A 16,657-nucleotide genomic window follows, 5' to 3' on the forward strand; every position below is an offset into this window, starting at 1 on the left:
AACCGCACTCAAAGAGTTGTTGTCAATGGTATTTCATTAGACTGGAGGGAGGTGAGTAGCGGGGTACCTCAGGGTTCGGTGCTCGGCCCGGTACTTTTTAACATATTTATTAATGATCTAGATGAGGGGGTGGAAGGACTACTCATCAAGTTTGCAGATGACACCAAATTGGGAGGACTGGAAAATACTCCGGAAGATAGAGAAAGAGTTCAACGAGATCTGAACACAATGGAAAAATGGGCAAATGAGAAGAAGATGCAATTTAATAAAGATAAGTGTAAAGTTCTGCATCTGGGTCAGAAAAAATGAAAAGCATGCCTTCTGGATGGGAGATACGCTTCTAGGTGACACAAGTACCTTGGGGTACTTGTGGATTGTAAACTAAACATGAGCAGGCAGTGTGATGCAGCGGTAAAAAAGGCAAATGCCATTTTGGGCTGTATCAACAGGGGCATCACATCAAAATCACAAGATGTCATAGTCCCATTGTATACGGCACTGGTCAGACCACACCTGGAGTACTGTGTGCAGTTCTGGAGGCCTCACTTCAAGAAGGACGTAGATAAAATTGAAAGGGGAGAGCAACGAAGATGATCTGGGGCCAAGGGACCAAGCCCTATGAACATAAGTTGAGGGATTTGGGAATGTTCAGCCTGGAGAAAAGGAGGTTAAGTGGGGACATGACAGCCCTCTTTAAGTATTTGAAAGGTTGTCACTTGGAGGAGGGCAGGATGCTGTTCCCATTGGCTGCAGAGGAGAGGACACGCAGTAATGGGTTTAAACTACAAGTACAACGACATAGGCTAGATATCAGGACAAAAGTTTTCACAGTTAGAGTAGTTCAGCAGTGGAATAGGCTGCCTAAGGAGGTGGTGAGCTCCCCCTCACTGGCAGTCTTCAAGCAAAGGTTGGATACACACTTTTCTTGGATGCTTTAGGATGCTTTGGGCTGATCCTGCGTTGAGCAGGGGGTTGGACTAGATGGCCTGTATGGCCCCTTCCAACTCTATGATTCTATGATTGTATATACATTGGTTATAAATTGTATATAAATTGGCAGATGCCTTCAGGAGGAGCAGCACCTCCCCCCCCCCCCGCCAACCTGCTCGCCCTGCCCCAACTCCTGTGAACGGGTTATTTGACCCCCAAAGGGGTACTGACCCGCACGTTGAGAACCACTGCTATACATGCTCAGGCTACACAGAAATGAGGACTGACACACTGGATTTTCTTGCATTATTTTCAGACCTTTTACAAATCTAGTTTGTACTAAAGCATGATATTCCCTTGTGTTTATATCTTCTGTATGTGTGAGAATTAAATGGAAGTGTGGCAGTTCTTGTTCCTTTAGACTAAAGTAGGGAACATAACTAACTGCTTCTGATCAAAACTGATGAAATCAGATTTGTAGTTTTCATTTGTTTGGCAGTGATAAATCTCTGAAGATACAATCCAGAGTGTTATATTATATGTCAGCGTTGTGGAGAATTTCTTCTTAATATTTTAGGGGGGAAATGGTTCTTCTCTGGCTTTGTTAGTACACAGAAGATGAGGATGGTGTTAGTTCTGAGAAATCACCAGGCCTCGCCTGCACTCACAGTTATGAGAACTGCAATCTCAAGTTTCCACTCCCAGTCCTTTTGGCCTCTCACTGTCTCCTGTAAACTCTTGGCTGTGTTGCTAGAATAAACTACAGCAGCACAGAAAGGTACAGAACACCAGCTAGTGGGTGAGACCCTGGGCCTCTGAGTTACCATGCATTCTGAAAAGATGGAATCCATTAAATGAATCTGTCCTATCCTCTGGTAGGATAGATGCTCTCCTAAAAGCATCTCCTCTCAGTCAGGAAATCCTCAGGAAAAGTGGATGTGACATGGAGAAACTGTTAGAAATCATCCAGTCTTCCCTGAATGAAGCCAGAGTTTGTACAGCGGGAGACTGTGCCAATTCCCCCTTTCTGCTGCTGGGTTCCCCCAATCACTTTGCATGTTTTGAGGAGCATAGGAGCTTGCAGGGAAGACAAAGAGATCTGTCTCATGAATTTAATTTACAGTTTTTGAGTTCCAACCGGTAATGTTCCTCCATGATTATATATACAAATAGAGGAGAAAACACCCAACTATATGGTGTGTACCACCATGTGTTAAAAATCACACATTCATCTTTCATTATACTGCATACCCCTTCAGAAGCTGTTTTAGTAGTATACTGTCCTTCACTCAAAATACTCTATGTTCTATACCACTGTCCATATTTTCCAGTGTTCATCCTCCACATAAGAGAAATGTCGTGTACAAAGTAGGTTTCTTGAAAAAATTAAATCATGTAATAACCTAAGTAACCACTGTGCTCTGCCAATGTTCTGGTAGTGCTTGGTGATGTCCCTAAATGCTATCCAGATGTAGCAGAGGGCATTTGAGAAAGCATTAGCAAAAGAAGAGAAACTGGAGGGCTTTTTAGATTATTCTAGGGCCACAGTAGATGTAGAGGGGGAGAAACTTTAGGTCACACTGTATTTCTCCCTTAATAGTGGGAGACATGAAAAAGTTAACTAGAAAGAATACATGATTATTTTAATTCAGACTCTCCCCATCCCTGAAAAAAATGTAAAGGTTCTGTTTTGCAAATCCAGGAAGCCCCAACATTAATTAAAATGGGATCTGCATGATACATTCATTAATTTATTCTTTCAGTGAGGAAGTCTGGCAAGGGTCTGGTCATTGGGTATGAATCTACTGGTTATCCCAGGGCCCGAGGGCCTTTTCAGTCCTGGCCCCAACCTGGTGGAATGAGCTCCCGGAAGAGCTGGGGGTCCTGCCAGAGTTGTCAGCTTTCCGAACGGCCTGCAAGACTGAGCTCTTCTACCAGGCATATGGTTGAGGCCAGGGTAGAGTCTCGGTATTCCATCTGAGGATCCCTGCAAGGTTCAGTCAGATATGGCGCCTCACTCCCAGTGGAGGAAGACTTGCCTCTGGCTGGATGGGGAGGGATGGGATTCGGAGTAATTAGAAGGTTTATATGACCACTTGTCGCCTTTGCTGTTTGGGAGGATTTTATGGAATTTTATTGTATTTTAATGCTTTATTCCTGTGAACCGCTGCGAGACCATTGGAAGACCGGTGATATGTAAATGGAAAAATAAATGAGTAAAAACAAATAAACGTGTGAGATTGAGGTCTGCACTTGATCTTAAATCTGCTGTAAAATGTTCTGTTTGGAGTATCTGTACTTGAAACTATTGTACTATGACCCTAATTTAGTTACTGTTTGGAGGCTACAGAACTATCATCGTGCCTCTACAAGGCACGATGTACAAGGAGGTTTCAATGAATAATTCCTAGAGATTGACCAGTAGGAGCTCCTAATCAGGCTATAATTCTGTGGTCCAAAGATACAGTGGAACCATTTCTCTAGATTACTAACGCGAATTACTGTTTGTGCTACTAGCCAGTTGTATCAGTCACCTGAACAACAATAATCACTGTAGTCCACAATGGCAGTGGATAAAAAACAATGGCAAATGAGAAGCTAAATGTCTAAATGTACCTAAGTCTTATTGAACATTGTTTCTGACTTGAAGACTGAGATACTCTTTTGATTCAACACTTTATAGAAAAACAACATTCAGAGAACAGTTTTAAATTTGGGGCTCTAAAGGTATTGAAAAGAAAGATTACACAGACTTTCAATGTTTGCATCTCCAGGAAGAATGCTGCTACATCTACAAACTCTGTACTCTACACCCACATGGACTCAATCCATCTTGGGAAATGAGTACCTTCATATAATGTAATTTGTTGGTCATTGGCAATTGAGTTTTAGTGCAAATAATTATTATAACTATATGAATAGCCTATGTATTTAAATCTAATCTTAAAGTGATGGTGATTAGGTGCCAAGCTAAATTACTATTAGATTTTTCTCTCTGGAATTGTGTTAACGATCCAGAGGACAGATGCACTCTTGGCAGAAGTTATTCAGTTTGGTTGTCATATCTCAATAACAACAACAACAACAACAACAACTTAATAGATATTAGGAACACAACTTTACAATTATTTTCTAATTTATTTCTTGATTAGAGTAAAAAGAATAAAAATGCAGTCAATTCAGTTTTGTTCCATTTCTGAGTTGGAAATTCTTTATGTTCTTTACTAGCTTCAAAGCCTGTTCCTAAGAATGGGCCTTGAAAGGGCCCCTCCCGTGGCCCCCGGCCAGGCAGCTTAAGGTGGCTTTGGGCCGCAGCTCGCAGCCGGATCAAGTGGGGCGGGTGGGAGCGGGCCAGCTCTTTAGCAGGCACAGGACAGAGCTCCTTAGCAGGCAGTCAGCAGGCTGGCAAGCCCTCCTTAGCAGGCCCTGCTTAGCAGGCCAAGAGGCCCTTGTTAGCAGGCCCTCCACCATGATCCTTTGCCCGCTCCCCTTACCTGCTGCTGGCCCCAGGCACTGAGGTGTGTCTGAGAGCAAAGAGGCTAGAGTCCAGGGATGGAGAGCAGGAGCTGCCCTGATTCGACCTATTCCAACCGGGACAGCCGGACACGTCCCACCCCCCAGGCTGTTTCACAAATATATAGAGGAACCATGGATAAGGATATTATTTAGAAGGTAAGTATCTGCCTGCCTTTTTGTCCTTTTTGGGAATTAGAATTTGTAATCAGTGCTTAGCACTGTTAATATTTTATTTTCTAGATTTGCTGTTGAAAAAAATCTCCTGTAAAACAAGGAAATACTGGAACTTCGTCCAGCACTGTTTGGGTGATATATTTGTGCAGCATTGCTTGTTGGAAATATTTTTCTCTGATTATCTCAAGATTTAAACAGGAAATAAACAAGACATTTTATTACTTATGTATTGTATAAATAGATATTGGACACATATGAATCATTGGTTCTTTTCTGTCAGACAATGTTGAAACTTACTTTGAAAATCAAGCAGTAGTAATCCTTTTGTTGGACATAAAGTTGTGATTTTGTACTATCAGAAAAGGTTTCTTCCTTGATACAAATGCCACTGTCTCTTGGCCAGTTGTAGATTCTGGACTGCCCATTGTTCATCAAGTGTCTCTTCCACTTCTACCCAAACCCCAAAACTCAGGATACTGCAAAATAAGCCTCAAAGTATTTTTGTGCCATGGTGATTTTTCAGATTGCTTTTTTTTTTTTTTTACCCCTGACAATTCCATGACCAAATTGCAAAACTACATGTATGGTATTGTACAGGTGTTATACAGGATGTTTTATAAAAGTTTGTGTTTGTGACATGAATGACCATAACTTTGACCATTGTTTTTGTTGCAGAGCTTACTTCTTCAATGGTATTCACTTAAACAATAGGATCTTTGTGTTTTACTAGCATTCTAGCCTGTTGCATCCAGGAATGCAACGGGTGCTAGCGGGGCGTGCCTCCAGAGGGGGCAGCCAGCGATAGACCGACTGTAGTCGTGGTGGGCGTGATGGGTCAGTGGTCGGTCAGAGGGTGTGTGGCATCCAAGCAGTGCATTGCGGTGGTGCCTGGCGAACGACCCCGTAGCTGGTTGGGCTGCCACGGGTCAGGCAAGGCAGTAGCCCCCCTGACCCGCTGACAGCTGCAGTTCTGGCTGGGCCACTATGGCGCCTTGCGGGCAGACCAATCGGCAGTGAAGCATGGAGCCGCGGGAGCACTGTCCTTGTCAGCCAGCCAGCATCTGGCTGTAAGGTGGGCTGAGTGCCTCGGGGCTGGCTTCTGGAGATGGGCACTCCAGGGGCCAGGACAATCCGGGCACGCCTGTATTGGCCCGTGCAGGCGGAAGCGCAGGCCAGACACCTGGCGGTGTCCTGGTCAGCACTCCGCCCAGAATGGCTTTTCACAAATATTAAGGCAAAAAATGGTTAAGATTGCATTTGTTACAGAGTGTCCCTGTTGATTATCTTACTTAACTCAATGCTGCATTTGACCAGAGCAGTAATATTGAACAAAAAATATTTTCCTTTGAGTTGTGTTTCCAAAGTTCAAACTGCTTTCCATAATTACTATGAATCTCTTTGTCTGGGATTTGCATATTTAAGCATTGGAACACAAATTATGTTTCTAATAAAAACAGAATTATATGTATAAGGAACTGTGGGATTGACACAATTTTACATGGCATCAAATAGCCAGATTTGATTGGCTGTATGATGATGCCATAGTTGCTAGCCTAAGCTGCACCAATGCTGGATCTCAATACTATTGTATGCTGATGATGCAGCCATTATATCAAGGACCCTTGTGGGATTGAGAAGAGCTTTGGAACCACTAACCCATTACTATAGGGAAGTTCATTTAGAAATAATTATCAAAAAACAAAAATCATGGCCTTTGGTAAGAAACCAAAACTGAGATGATGAAGTATTGACAATCACATGATAGAGCAGATGATCACATTTAAGTATCTTGGCACAATCCTTAAGACCTCTGGCTCCAAAAACCCCCCATTATATATATGCAGCAAATACTGGCCAGAAGTCTGTCTTTAACATTATTAAATTTTTGCAGTTTAGGGGCAGGCATTATATGCCTGCAGCTTTAAATCTTTTTGAAGCCAAAACAATTCATGTGTGAGACTATGGTCAGGCCTTCTTCATGTCGTTTTGCCTTTTTCGAGTGTGTTCCAACAACGTTCCTAAGAGCAGCCCTGCAAGTCCCTTGCTCCGACCTGAGACTGGCATGCATCACCTCCATAAAACATTGGCAGAAAATCAACTTCTTCCTCCATGGGTTGGCTTATTGCAACTCCTGGACAACTTTCAGATCGTTTGGTTAAAGATTATTCTAGGAAAGTTTTCAAGCTGGGTCTCTCTCTCTCTCCCTCTCCCCCCCCTCCCTCCCCCCCTTCCCTCCCAGTAGCTGTTTGTTTGTTTTGGGTTACCTCAACCAAGTGCCTGGTGGAGGAGCTCCTTTTTGCAGGCCTTGCAAAACTGTTTTAGCTCTGTCTGGGTGCTGGTCTGCTCTGGGAGCTTGTTCCACCAGGTGGGGGCCAGGACATAAAAGGCTCTGGTCCTGGTTGAGGTCAAGTGGACTTCCTTGTGATCTTGGATTTAGGCTACACATATTCAAAGTGTATTTTAAAACAAAGAATACTAGATATTGAATAGCAGCATGATATAGAGAACATACTCTTTTCCCTATCTCCTGTGCAATCTAAATATACAGTAACACCAGCTGCTTACTTCTGTTTATTGGGGCTACATAGCCATAGAAAGGCCTTCACTCCTGCAGGCCCTGCCAAACCGAGAGAGTTCCTTCAGGGCCTTTAGCTCTTCTGGGAGCTCATTCTACCCGGTCAGGGCCAGACCCAAAAAGGCCCTGGCTGAAGCTAGGCATACCTCCCATGGGCCGGGAACCATCAGCAAATTTGTACCTATAGAGCACAAGGCCCTCAAACTTCCCTGATGATTGTATGGTTTTTAAATTAAATAATTTGTTATATTTCTGTAACACTGTAATTTAAATCTTTGTTGGAACTTATGACTTGCTGAACTTTGACCATATAATGTCTGGCTGGCTGGTTGCTATAAGGAAAGGCTGTAGTTTGGGTGGCTTGGGGGGGGGAGGGGTTGATGCTGCAGCCGAACTGGGTTGCAAACAGCCTCACCATTAGTGATGCTATTCCCCAGTGGGGAAAAATCCAGGAACCTGTGCTTCTGATAAGGACAGCAAAAAAGAGAGGGAGTGGGAGCCAAGGTGGTGTAGTGGTTAAGAGCAGCAGACTCTATTCGGGAGAGCCAGAATTGTTGCCTTACTCTTCCACTTGCAGCCAGCTGGGTGACCCTGGGCTACTCACAATTCTCTTAGGGCTGTTATCATAGAGAAGCTCTGTTAAAGCTCTGTCAGCCTCACCTACCTCACAGGGTGTCTGTTGTCGGGAGATTTTAGTAAGTGTTCTGAAAATGGGGATGTGATGTTTGAAAGGAAGAAAGCTCATCCTTTCTGTTGAATATCTATACAAGCAGAATAAATACATTTAATACCGTATATGTTAAATAATTTCTAACCATTGTTGCAAATGTAGTGTTAGCATAATGTATTTATCAATACTCATCTAGTGTACGGAAGATGTATTTAACACTTCTGTTAGCCTGGCTATTTTCCCATCATGGACTCATGGATGTTTGTGGATCAAGCATCACTTATAGTCAGGATGTCCTACAGTCCTTAAGAAGCAATTTCCAGTTTGGAGTGATTTCATTTTGTTGACTCTATTTTGAAAGTAATATGATTTGATATTTCTCTTGTGATCACTGTACTGGACAGAAGGTTGAGCTGTTATTGCAGGCTGGTTACTGCTTTTGGGCTCTTGAAAACGCTGAACTTTGAGAAAGATCCACACAAGCTGCCTGCTTGCTGTTTTAAGAGTCATATGTCTTCTAAAGAGGCATGAACTTTACTTCTTTGTGTCTTCCTTCTGCATAATAATCCTCTTGCCTTGACAAATTTCTCCTTTTTGGAATAGATTTCATTGGAACATCTCCATATGGTTTTCTTTTTTATTCATAGCATCTATTAGAAGAAGAAGAATTGGTTCTTATATGTCGCTTTTCTCTACATGAAGGAAGCTCAAAGCAGTAGCCTTCCCTTTCCTCGCCCCACAACAGACACCCTGTGAGGTGGGTGAGGCTGAGAGAGCACTGATATTCCTGCTGGGTCAGAGCAGTTTTCTCAGTGCCATGGCAAGACCAAGGTCACACAGCTGGCTGCATGTGGGGGAGCGCAGAATCGAACCCAGCATGCCAGATTAGAGGTCCTCACTCCTAACCACTACACCAAACTGGCTCTCTGATTACACATATAATTTCTTCTTCCTAAATATGAAGAATTGCTAGCTTAGTCAGATCTCTCTAGTTCTATTAGATTTCTCAGCCCCACCTAACTCACAGGGTGTCTTTTATGGGGAAAGGAAGGTAAAGGTGTTTGTAAGTTGTTTTGAGACGCCTTCTGGTAGTGAAAAACGGGGTATAAAAAACCCAGCTCTTCTTTTTCTGATCTCCATTTAGGGCTTGGAGGTGACCATCAAGTGTTATTTTGTGGCCTGGAACAAACACTTGATAGCAATCCGAAATAGGTTTGCGCGCCTTGGTGTCCGAAGTGGCCACTCACGCCCAAAGCAGGCAGCACTGTGTTGCGGAGTCACCAGTCGGCACACACATGCAGGTGCAGAGCTGAGTGTATGCACCGGTCAGCACGTCAACGGCCACGCCCCCCACCCCGTGACGTGGCGCTGGCTGCTTCAGGTGCAAGCGCCCACTTCGGACACCGAAGCGCCCTATCCTAATCAGAAACCTCCTGAGATGTCAAAAACTACCTTTTAAAAAAATTAGAGAGATGGGCTTGGGCTAAACAGATTGTTTTGCCAGAATGGAGAAAGAAAAGGAAGTATGGTTACTGCAATAACCGGAACAAACTGTAGTAAGACTAGAAGAGAAACTTGTTCAGGGCATCAAGATCCCAGACACAGAATGCCTCATTGAGTGCCCTTGGGTTGCTAGTGTCTAGAGTTTAAAGCTTTTTGCAGTGGCAACAATGACTTTAAACCAAACTTACTTTCCTATGATTTCTGTGGAAAGTGCACTTTCTGTGGAAAGTGCACAAAGCTGTAGCACAACTAATTCTTCACTCAGAGCATTGAAGACTTGTCTGCACAGATCTTCTTTGAGGTATCACTCCCAGTCTTTTTTATTTCCAGCTGTCCACATAACTAATCAGAAAAACAGGATTTGTGAGGACCTAGGAGGGAGATGTTACCTCCCCCCACATTGGTCCTACTTCCTTCCCTCTCACAGTGCCTTCACTTTCCCTGCTTCTTTTCTTACCTCCAATCCTCCCACGGTGTTCTTCCATGTTCTCTAGTTTTTCTTTCTACCCTTCTTATCTTTCTTACCTGTCCACTCCTTCTCTTCTCTCCAAATCCAAATTCAAAATGAAACCATATTTGCCTAAGCGATCCAGAATGGCTGCTGAGATCTAATTCAATTAATTGTGTATTTCTATGCTGCTGCTTCAGAGTCCTGCTCATGGCACTTTATAATTAAAACAACATCACAATATAAAAACAAGCCATTAAGAGCAAGCACCCCTTAAAACACCAGCTCTCCATTAAAAAGCTGATAAGAAAGTCCTTGATCAAAAGCTAGTTTTGGACTGGCACCTAAAAGAAATTAAAGTAGGTGGCAAATAAGCCTCATAAGGTGATTTAGGAAGATCTCAGAATTTTAAACTTTTAAATTTTATTTTACTTCTGTTTAGACATAAAGACTATCTTTGATGATGTAGTTCACATGAATATCTTTCTCTGTCTCTTGCAGAGACAAATCAATGTATCTGCAAAAACTATCTGCTTTCCCACAGGCTTTTTCCATGCTTGTGGTTGTGTGCTAGATCAAAAGAGCACAGGAATGACATCTTTTGGATCAGCCATTAGAGAAAGCTTAGAGCTATTCATTCTTGAATTATAATTGAGCACCAATATCGTTAACAATTTGAGTATTGTTGAATGGAATGATTTGCTGAGTTCTTACCTCCATTCTCAAAGACCTAGACTGTAAGGGAACTTTCCAGAGAATGATAGTTAATCAAAAGGAAGACTTAACTGTTTCTTGTTTTATTTTGATCTCCCATAAAGGTGGCTGCAATTAATCCAAATCATCCCCTTGCTCAGATGCCCTTGCCCCCTTCGATGAAAAACTGTATTCAGCTGGCAGCATGTGAAGCCAGTGAGTTGCTACCAATGATCCCTGACTTGCCAGCTGACTTGTTCACTTCCTGCCTTACCACACCAATCAAGATTGCACTGAGATGGTAAGTGATTTGCCTACTATCTGGGAGATAATGTGTGCTCTGTGCTCTCTGAAGCGTGCATGTTTTGCTGATAGACTTGTTGACCCAGATACTTAGGCTGTTCTAAAATTTCTCTGCAGTACTAAATTACAAGGATTTAGGTGTTCATCTGGGAGAGTATTATTAGGCATACTTTCACCTTCCTAGCTTTGATTATCCTTCTGTTTATTACATTTTGGATTCTAGCAGGATACTTGGGTTTGCTCAGATTAAGGGATTTAGTGCACTGGAAATTAAAATAGTTTGTCTTTTCACAGATCAGAAATACCATATGGTGTGACACAATGTTCTATCAGTAAATCGTTTTTCAGACAAGATATAGTACTGATCCTCAAGTCCTCTACCTGTGCATATTCTGTTTGTGTTGGTAGACTTGTGTCGGTATTATAGTTTGGGGATTGAGCTGTGAATCCCATATGTTATAGAAATGTTTCAAATAATCTAGTTAAGTAATACTGCAGTGAACAAATTAAGAGGTATAAATAAAAAAATAGGAGATAATTGCAATTTATGTGGCCTTCTGCTAAGGCAGAGAAAGATGAATGTTTACCTAAGCAAGTTAAGTTTACCAAAGAAACAGAACATTCACATGTCTGGTTGTTATGCTATGCAAACATATTCAAAGCTTTATTCACTTTTACAATGCTCAAGTCTGTCCTGTTTTACATGTCATATTGCTAAATTTATTATTCATTTTGTGACTTCATTGTTTTAGTACTACTTGTTGAATTATTGTGTTGAAACATTGTGTCTGTTTGGAGTTCCATTTTATGACTATCTACTGTCCAGTATACAAAGTATATATATATTTGAGTATCCTGCACAGCAAATATTTAGTGCAACCTGTGGACATGAATTGGCGAAATCCAGCCACCATCTTGGAGGAGTCCAGCTACCATTCAACCCTTCCCTCTCTGTCTGAATAAAGCTGGCTGAGGACAATATTGCCTGGGTCTAGGAATTCATAAATGCATCTTTAGAGGAGGAGATAGTACAAAGTTCCTTGGAGAAAGTGGTTGTGAAATGTTCTGAAAAGACCATTCCTGGATTCAACAGAACTGATGCACTTTACCAGAAAAGAGATTGGGGTAGTGTGACACTTTGGATTTCACTCCTGGTTCTCTCAATGGCTTTTAATACCATTGACCAATGTATCCTTGTGGATTGACTAATGGATATGGGTGAGGGATAGGACTGTACTCTCTACTGTTCCTGTTTGGCTGATTAATTCTAGATAATATATTCAGACAATTCTGTACTAGACCATGGCATTTATGCTTGGAGGCTCCATAGAGATTGATTTCCATCTGCCATGTTTTTACACACAAGTATGAACCTATTTGGGAGAAGTCATCTAGAGATCTGGAGTAAGATATCTCTAACATTCTCTTATTTCATTTTTTTGGTTCACATGAATCAGATGAATCAGTGAACATTCTGAACAGATATTTGAAGGTAGTAATAAGATGAACTGAAGCAATCCAGAGAAGATGGAAGATCCTGCTGGTCAGTAATGGTGACAGTCCAGGTTTGCAGGATCATTCTATTCTGGATGAGTCATATTTCTTCTGCAGGAAAAGATTTGCAGCTTTAGGGTTCCTGTTACACCTAGATATTCAGACAGAAACACAGTTCTCTGTTGTAAATAGCAGTTATTTTGGTTGGTTCTCCTGTTCTCCTTCCAACCTTTCCTAAGATTTGGCCTCAGTTATCCAGGCACTGATCTAATTCAGGCTACTTTGCCAGTACTATCTGGGACTACCTTTGGTGATGGTGTTTACACAGCTGTTGTTTATACTGAGAATATTGACTAATTTCAGGTATAAAACTTGTATCTTGCTAGTGCTAGAACAACTTCATTAGCTTCCCATTGGCTTTTCCCATTTGTTCAATTCATAGTGCTGGTTATTGCCGTTAAAAAAAAAGTCTAAATTCTGCCATATATCTCTATTCATCTGATAAAACAGACATCTGACACGCTGCTCTGCCTTCCTCCTTTTTTTGAAAGTGAAGTGACTGGCAGCAAAGATCAAGGGCCTTTTCAGCTGTATCAGCCAAGTTATGGAATGCCCTCCTCTTGGATGCTTGCTTGATGCCAAATTTGTTGTCTTTCCAATGACACACAAAGATTTATTTTTCCTCCCAGGCTTCTTTCCTTACCTCAGCTTTATGGTTTGTTTTAACCTTAGACTTTTTGTTATGAATTTTTTGTTTTGTTTTGTTTTAAGTTTCTCTGACTGGTTGCATTTGATTACAGTGTTGATGGAGTTACAGTCTAGGCTTCAACATGAAATTCCACATGGAAAATACAGAATTAGGACTTTCAATTATAGTTTTATTAAAATATAAGTGATTTAAAATATTTATACCCCACCATTCCACAAGGCCCAACGCATTTTCCTTGTTGGTACCAATTGGTCTGACATTTACAAATTGCATTTGTACTTTTGCTGCTTGAAAGTAAGTCTTTGGCTTCATTCAGATGTCACAACAAGTCTCCATCTGTGAAGGGAATGACTCAGCATGTTCTCAAGTTTTGCACTCCCTTTCATCTCCCCCATTTCTCATATGTGAAAAAGAATTGAAAGCTTCCTGGTTTGCAAAGGCTGCTTCACGGAAAACTCCCTCTCTCCCTAACTCCTTATGACTCAGTGAACCGGTGCTGGATGGCTGTATCCTCCCAGGGGGCGATTTAGAAATCAGTGTGAGAAAATATCTCACTTAATCCCAAGATGTTATTCAGTTTGCCAACATACAAAATAGGAATTGCTCCACACACAAAACACCATTACATTCAAAAGCAGTTTATAGACTACCTATTTACATACCTCCCTACCCATAAAAGAGCTTCTTCTTCAAATCAAAATTCTTTCTGTTCATGCATCTTTATAATTATTGGGTTGATCTTTTAATCTGAAAAATGTTGAACCAATCTCCCTGGTTTCCTGTCCACCAGGGGATGGGTTGGATAGTCTGACTTTATGCCAGCTACATTGTCCCCCCAGCTCCCTGTCTACTATGGGAGGGGATGGAAGGCCAACCTGGTACGCTTTGAGTCAGACATACCACTCTTACCAGCCTTTCAGATGCCAGGGAAGGGAAGGCCATCTGAGTACCCTCTGTGGTGGCTACACCACTCTCTCTGGCCTCCTACCCATTGGGAGAGCTGGTGTGTGTGGGGTTTCCCCAAGGCTCCTAGCCCCTTTTAAAAACAGGCTTTTTGACTAGTATTATAATAAATTAGGTGGTTACCTTTTCAGGAAACTGCAATAGATTTTAAATGTTCAGCTCTCTTAGCTATAAGGGAAAATTATGTCTAAAGAGACTCATATCTGTTCAAATCAGACAACAGATCTTTCTAGAGATAAGCAAGCTGGAAAGAAATCGCTCTGTCTGGTGGCCATATATGAAAGATAATGTACCTTTTCATAGGGGATAGATACAGGCCAACAAATTTGCCAGCTTGGTTTAGTGGTTAGGAGTGCAAACTTCTAATCTGGCGAGCCAGGTTTGATTCCCCCCTTCCCACATGCAGCCAGCTGAGTGACCTTGGGCTCGCCACAGCAATGATAAAGCTGTTCTGCCTGAGCAGTGATATCAGGGCTTTCTCAGCCTCACCCACCTCACAGAGTGTCTGTTGTGGGGAGAGGAAAGGGAAGATAAGCCACTTTGAGACTCCTTTGGATAGAGAAAAGTGGCATATAAAAGCCAACTCTTCTTCTTCTGAATGTGTCAAATGTAATGTGGGACTAAGCTCCAGACCTGTAAAAGTCCATATATTTGAACATCTGAGCTGCATCCAGTACAGAAGAATTTCAGCACCTCTGGTACAACTTTGACTGAGCCGGTTAAAGATTTGTGTTTACTCTGTCTTCTTTGTTACTGGTATTATGTGTCCTTTGAAGAAAGTACAAACACACTAGAGATAATGTGGTGAGCTCTTGGGTTTTAATGTAATTTGGATTGCTGTAATTAATTGTTTCAATCTTCTCATTGTTTTGACAGTGTTCTGAGCCACCCTGAGCCCTGTGGGATGGGTGGCATAAAAATCTGAAAAAATAAAATAAAAATAAGCTGCTTACGCTTGTTTAGCGTCTACAGTAGAAGGTGATCGTGGAGTGGATTGATAAAGTGTTCCTTTTATGCCTTGTGTACCTAGGCTACCAAACATTCCTTTGAGATTGTGGCTCAATCTCAGTTGCATTTTGTAATTCAAAGACAGTGCCTGTGTTCTCTGGAGGGCGGAAAAAAACAGAGGAAAATAAAAACAGAGGGGTGTTTTTTATGAGAAAGTTCTATGTACTGAAAAGAGAAAAATGGAATTCCAGACAGACCTTTTATGTTATTGCTGTACAGAACAATTTGAGGAGCTCTGTGCAGGAAATTAATGTGGAACATAGCATCTCTGGATATTATAGTTCTTTCAAACTGAAATAAATACATCTGAATGTTCTTCAATCCCAAACCTTCTCAGTACAGATTGAGTTACTTTTGTATGTAATCTTTTGCATGTACAACACATTTAAACAAAATGTGGACCAGTGTTCAGAGGCTCCAGAATAAAAGGAGAAGCATGAATCAAAATTCAAAAGCTTTAGTATGAATGTGAAATAATTTTGAGTTACTTTCTGAAATAATAGTCTTACCATTTATTATCAATTCATACCAAACTTATACATACAATAAAATATATCTTAGCCATACCTCTTAACTGATATATGTAGAACATACAGGATGTTCCGTAGTCTTTTAAAACTAGAAATATTTGATTTAGATAAATATGGTAAGCTTTCTTCTGTATGTACTTTTCAAGATATTTTGTCCTGATCTTTAAAAAAAGAATAACTAAAGTCTCATTTTGAATTTTTATAGTTTATAGAACATACATAAACCATTTTTAAATGCACATCATAAAGCTGTCATTAGGAACATACCGGTTTCTCATGTATTTATCATGTATAGTACTATTTTTTAATAAAATAAATTGCATAAGAAATATTCTCTTCCACCTCACTGCATATATTAGAAATGTGTTTCCCTATCATTTAAAACTTTACTTTGATCATTCAAAATTATCTCCTAATTATAATTTTTGTTAAGTTTTATTGGGGTTATAAGTACAATAGTATGAAACATGTCCTACTCCTGCATCAGTTTGCTCTAGGCTTATTTATATTTCTGTTACTTAATCCTAATAGATAACAGAAGTGGGAAACTGCAACAACTTCAGTGAGGCATCTTATTTTCCCCTTCCCCCCACAATTTCCTCATTTCCTTTCCTTTCCTTTCTCCTTTCCCTGCTTCATTCTCTCATTTAAGGGTTGCCAATCTGAAGATCTCTTGTAATCAAAGCAGATCTCTCAACTACAGCAGCTTTTCTCAAATTTTTAACCATTGAGAAACCCCTGAAACATTTTTCAGACTTCAAGAAATCCCAGAAGTGGCTCCACTGTGAAGAATATGATTAGGAAGTACAGCTGTGTACATGCCTACTTGGCGCCCCTCTACGCTCTCTCTCTCTCTCTCTCTCTCTCTCTCTCTCACTGTGTATGTATGTATGTGTCTTCCCAGGGGTGCCTGCGTATTGTATATTAAGTTGTTTAACTTTGTAAACCTGGGGGAGGGGATGCATTCCATGTGTGTTTGGTTATCTCTGCTGACCTTGACTAGTAGATAGCACTGCCTCCTTTCTAGGTTTTGTAGGTAGTTCTCAGTTTTCCATATGCTTGGTTTGTTAACCCTTTAAGAAAGAGACTGCTGCTACCAAGATTCTGTTTATTGGGGGAAATATGACTGGAATGTTACAGT

At 41.2% G+C, this 16,657-nt stretch overlaps 1 protein-coding gene across 5 annotated transcripts in view; it reads left to right on the forward strand.

Moving 5' to 3' along the window:
* The window catches only part of RPTOR (regulatory associated protein of MTOR complex 1), a 520,373-nt gene that overhangs the window by 204,852 nt on the left and 298,864 nt on the right, over positions 1–16,657 (forward strand). For all 5 annotated transcript variants that reach the window (XM_077328221.1, XM_077328217.1, XM_077328219.1 and 2 more), the window contains one exon: positions 10,635–10,810. In XM_077328221.1, coding sequence (XP_077184336.1) covers positions 10,635–10,810 — 176 coding nt within the window. The remainder of the gene's footprint in view (positions 1–10,634; positions 10,811–16,657) is intronic.

The sequence above is a fragment of the Paroedura picta genome, chromosome 3 (assembly GCF_049243985.1).
Source record: "Paroedura picta isolate Pp20150507F chromosome 3, Ppicta_v3.0, whole genome shotgun sequence".
NCBI classification, from domain to species: domain Eukaryota; kingdom Metazoa; phylum Chordata; class Lepidosauria; order Squamata; family Gekkonidae; genus Paroedura; species Paroedura picta.